Source organism: Pundamilia nyererei, unplaced genomic scaffold (assembly GCF_000239375.1).
Source record: "Pundamilia nyererei isolate P.nyererei 1_Seehausen unplaced genomic scaffold, PunNye1.0 scaffold00059, whole genome shotgun sequence".
Classification (NCBI taxonomy): Eukaryota; Metazoa; Chordata; class Actinopteri; order Cichliformes; family Cichlidae; genus Pundamilia; species Pundamilia nyererei.
In genome coordinates, this window is record NW_005187460.1 from 1163296 (window position 1) to 1165455 (window position 2160).

Below are 2160 nucleotides of genomic sequence, written 5' to 3' on the forward strand. Positions count from 1 at the left end.
ATATACTCCACTGAACCATCCAAGTTGTACTCTCAGTAGCAGGGGAACAATATTGGAACAGCAGCTCCACTGAGGCTGGAGAGCAATACTAGAAGAAAATCTTGGAGAAGGACACAACACATAACAGCTATTAAGATTTATATAATACCCCGGGAAATTAAGGATAAGGATAAGAAAAGTGACTGCTGCTGCTCTCCTGTGCCTAGCGGAACCTCGAGTGGAGCAGCGAGGAAGCGACTGATGACGTGGTCAGCCAGGCTCCCACTGGTGGAATCGGCGGATTCTTCACAGCCAGGAAGTGTGGTGGAGCTGATCAGGAACTTTGGGACTTAGCTCAGGGACTGAGCATCATCATATTTTTAGTATGCTGAGATTTATGTTTTTATTTTTTTCTCTCCCCTAATCAGGGTATTTTTAGTGTTGTAAATAAAGTGTATTTATCTTTTGACTATTTTAACCGGGTAATACGTTTTCTGTTTCTGTGATCACCCCCTGCTGCTCTTACCATTATTGAAGGGGTTCCCTTCTACACTTGTGACATAAGCACAGAAATCTCAAACCAAGGAGAACAGGAGAGCTAGAAGTAGCTCAACTGCCATAAAATGTGATAATATCAAAATAAAAGTACAAAAACTCAAAACACTGGGGCACCGACCGAGGACCATGACACATTGCCGTATACATGGATCTTGGAATGCCTACAATTGTCCAAGATTAAAAGGACCCTCAGAGCCTTCATCAGAAATTCAATGGGGATGTGGGGAACAACACTAGAGACCAACTTCAAGCCAACTGCACAAGTTTCCATCAAGTGCGGGATGTGCCAAGGAGATGCTCTGTCCCCATTCGTCATAGTCCTGAATCCTCTCAGTTAAATAGCTGACAAGACTTGCTACACATACCGAATGGAGCAATTATTAGCCACCTCCTCTACGTGGATGACATCAAGCTGTATGCCAAGAGTGAACGAGACATATACTGATCCATACCACTAGGATCTACAGCAATGACATCGGAATGTCATTCGGACTGGAGAAGTGTAGTCAGATGGTAACAAAGAGAAGAAAAATAGTCCAAAAAAATAATCAGAGCAGCATTACAGACCTTAAGGATAGCTACAAGTGCCCGGGAATTCCAAAGATAAATAGGAATCATGAAAGCTGCAACCACCAAATACCTAGTGAGAGTAAGGCAAGTCCTGTGGAGTGAGCTGAATGGAAAGAATACGATCTGGGCAATAGGTACCAACAAGATCTGGTACCTACGCTGTCCCAGTGATTAGATATCCAATTGGGATAATAAGCTGGCCAAATAAAAAGATAAAAACTACTGACAACAAGACTTGGAAGCTCCTTACTATGCATGGAGGATTTCACCCAAAATCCAGCATTGAATGCTAAGCAGAAGGAAGGAGGCCAAGAACTAGTGAGAGCAACAAAGTCAGATGTTTTCTCCAAGTTCAAAAGACCCAAGTAGACATGGGCAAACTGCCATGGAAGTTTCAGTGGAACTGAAAGTGGAACCTATGGATCGGACCTTATCTCTATAGGGATTACTTCTTTTTTCAAGTTACAAAGTAGCGACAGACCATGAGTCCCTACATTCAGAAAGCAAATATCTCTAATGAATATCTAAATGTAACTGTAACTAGTAACTGGTATCCATTGCCTTGTCTCATGTGGTGGTACATGAAATATCTTGTATGTGTGTGTGAATAAAGTGAGAAATATGTCTCATTTTCTTCTGCAATTTACTTTAGAGATTTATTAGTCTTTAATTCAACTTCATTGTGATTTTTTTTTTCAGGACCTCTTTGACTCACCTTCAATTAGTGCTCTGAGTTTCCTTCTGTGTGTCTGCACCTCATCAAACCTCTTTGATGCTCTGTCACTTATTGCTTTCATTTCCTCCCTCAGAGCGTTTCCATGAGCACGATCAATGGGATAGTGACGGCCTCCATTTGCAGCGACCATTGCCTCGATTTTCTCAAAAAGCTTTTCAACTTGACTGCTGTCCTCCCTGTTACTCACACAGAGGGCATGTTTTCTATTTCCACATTGCTCAAGAATCCACTGCATTTCTGACCACATACTGATTTTGAAGTTGATATTTTGTTTTTCCCATGGATCTTCAGCAGTGAACAGTACGATGGTGTGATTC

The 2160-nt window shown here is 41.8% G+C and overlaps 1 protein-coding gene across 1 annotated transcript in view; it reads right to left on the reverse strand.

The window, feature by feature from the left end:
* Window positions 1–2149, reverse strand: part of LOC102197957 (GTPase IMAP family member 8-like) — a 10334-nt gene extending 8185 nt beyond the window's left edge. Inside the window, exon 1 of the mRNA XM_013911273.1 lies at window positions 1823–2149. Within this exon, the coding sequence (XP_013766727.1) occupies window positions 1823–2090 (268 nt within the window). The 5' untranslated portion in view covers window positions 2091–2149. The remainder of the gene's footprint in view (window positions 1–1822) is intronic.
* Between the last annotated feature and the right edge of the window lie 11 nt (window positions 2150–2160).